The 1,854-nt window shown below is 54.7% G+C and overlaps 1 protein-coding gene across 1 annotated transcript in view; it reads left to right on the forward strand.

The window, feature by feature from the left end:
- Positions 1 to 1,637, forward strand: part of TRIM10 (tripartite motif containing 10) — a 12,269-nt gene extending 10,632 nt beyond the window's left edge. The window contains exon 9 of the mRNA XM_014535817.1: positions 1,334 to 1,637. Within this exon, the coding sequence (XP_014391303.1) occupies positions 1,334 to 1,446 (113 nt within the window). The 3' untranslated portion in view covers positions 1,447 to 1,637. The remainder of the gene's footprint in view (positions 1 to 1,333) is intronic.
- Positions 1,638 to 1,854: the final 217 nt, after the last annotated feature.

Below are 1,854 nucleotides of genomic sequence, written 5' to 3' on the forward strand. Positions count from 1 at the left end.
CTGACTCAGGGTCTGGGGTTTGGAAAACGGTTTCGGTTGTCCGAAGGCGGAGTTTCACATCTTGTGCGCGATGACAGCGCCTCTGCACATGCTGTTTCCTGTCCCTGGGCCTTGTCGTTGATTCTGCTAAACACCTCCACGGACCAGGTCACCTGGTCTGTCTCTTCTGATCAGACACGGCGGGCGTGTTCTCCCAGCTCCCCGCCCGCAGGTCCTGTTCCGGCCTCAGGTTTCGGTTGTCCGAAGGCGGAGTTTCACATCTTGTGCGCGATGACAGCGCCTCTGCACATGCTGTTTCCTGTCCCTGGGCCTTGTCGTTGATTCTGCTAAACACCTCCACGGACCAGGTCACCTGGTCTGTCTCTTCTGATCAGACACGGCGGGCGTGTTCTCCCAGCTCCCCGCCCGCAGGTCCTGTTCCGGCCTCAGCCCCGCGGGTGGGAAGGTGTGGAGGCCACAGGAGCGGGGATGGGGACCGGCCTGCCGCCGCCCGGTCGCGCTCAGTATTCAGATCATCCAGGTGACCTGTGAGGCGGCTTTGAGGCTTTGGAGGCCGAGTGCGGCTGGTGCTTTGCTCAGCGAGGTCACGGGCTGGGATGCTGACCCCCTCACCGAGCGGTTACCGCCCGCGGCCTTATGCAGAGGCAGGTGCAGGGGCCCTGGGGAATCTGTCGTGCTGGCCACACCCACAAGTGACTTGGCTCAGGACAATTTCTATTTCTCACACCGAGAAATGTTGGGGTCAGCATGCTCCTCTCAGAGGCCAGCCGTCCCTGAACCTTGCCGTCTGGGGTGTGGAGTAGCGGAGGGAGTGGGTCGGCCTTGAACACGGTGACTTCGGGGTAAGGCAGCTCCGCTTCCAGCGCCTGGACTCAGGCCCCTCCCCGGGGAGAGGCTCCAGCGCAGAGGCCCTGCGCCCCCGCCTCTGCGCTCTCTGTCCAGAGGAGGGTGGCACCAGCCCCCACACAGAGCTGCGCCTCACTGCTCCACAGCCTGCAGGGTGGCAGCTCTTTCTCTTTTAAGAGTGGAAACACACTCAAGTTAGTTCCAAAATAGAAAAGTTTATTCTAAGAACAGACATGTAAATAAGGAAATATGTAAATAAGGGCAACAAAATTTCCCATCATTGGCCAGGCCTCGTGGGCAGCTATGGTTGGGGTGGTGGGGGACACCACCAGGTCTCAAGTGAGAACTGGAGATTTAGAAATGCTAATGACAATAGCAAACACATTGAATGCTCACTTCGGCTAGTCACTGCAAAAACTATTTTTTTGTATTAGCTCATTTAATCCTCACAACAACCTTATTATCAATATCCCCATTTATGCGCGAGAGCTGAGACTTGGAGGTTGGCTGACTGGCCCAAGTCAGCGGGCAGCGGCCAGCACAGCTGTGGCCCCCACTGGGCACCACACTGCCGGACGCTGTTCCACCCTTGCTGCTTGACACAGTCGCTGCAGGGAAGAAACATCTGCACAGCATATGTTTCAAGGGACCTGGCGTATATGGCATACTGTTCTTAATATGTTTGCTCCCCCTTTTTAGCGCTATGTGTTATAACTAGAGCCACCTCCCCGAGAAAGGTTGTTTCCCCAGGTGGGAATGTTTCCCTGGAGTTAGGGATTAACGGGTCTAGGGAAGGGAATAAATCAGTAAAACCCCTTAACAAAGTGCCAGGCGGGTAATCACCTTAACTACGAACAATCACGCTTAAGCTACATAATCTTTACTTAGGCCATAGAATAGGAAAATCTCCTTCAGTTATTTCCTTGTAGCTTAACAGTAGAACAATAGGATAATGACCTTGGAATAGAGACAACAAACTAGCCCTTATAATGGAAGACAGAGACTAAC

This window comes from Myotis brandtii, unplaced genomic scaffold, assembly GCF_000412655.1.
Source record: "Myotis brandtii unplaced genomic scaffold, ASM41265v1 scaffold1510, whole genome shotgun sequence".
In the NCBI taxonomy this organism is placed as follows: Eukaryota; Metazoa; Chordata; class Mammalia; order Chiroptera; family Vespertilionidae; genus Myotis; species Myotis brandtii.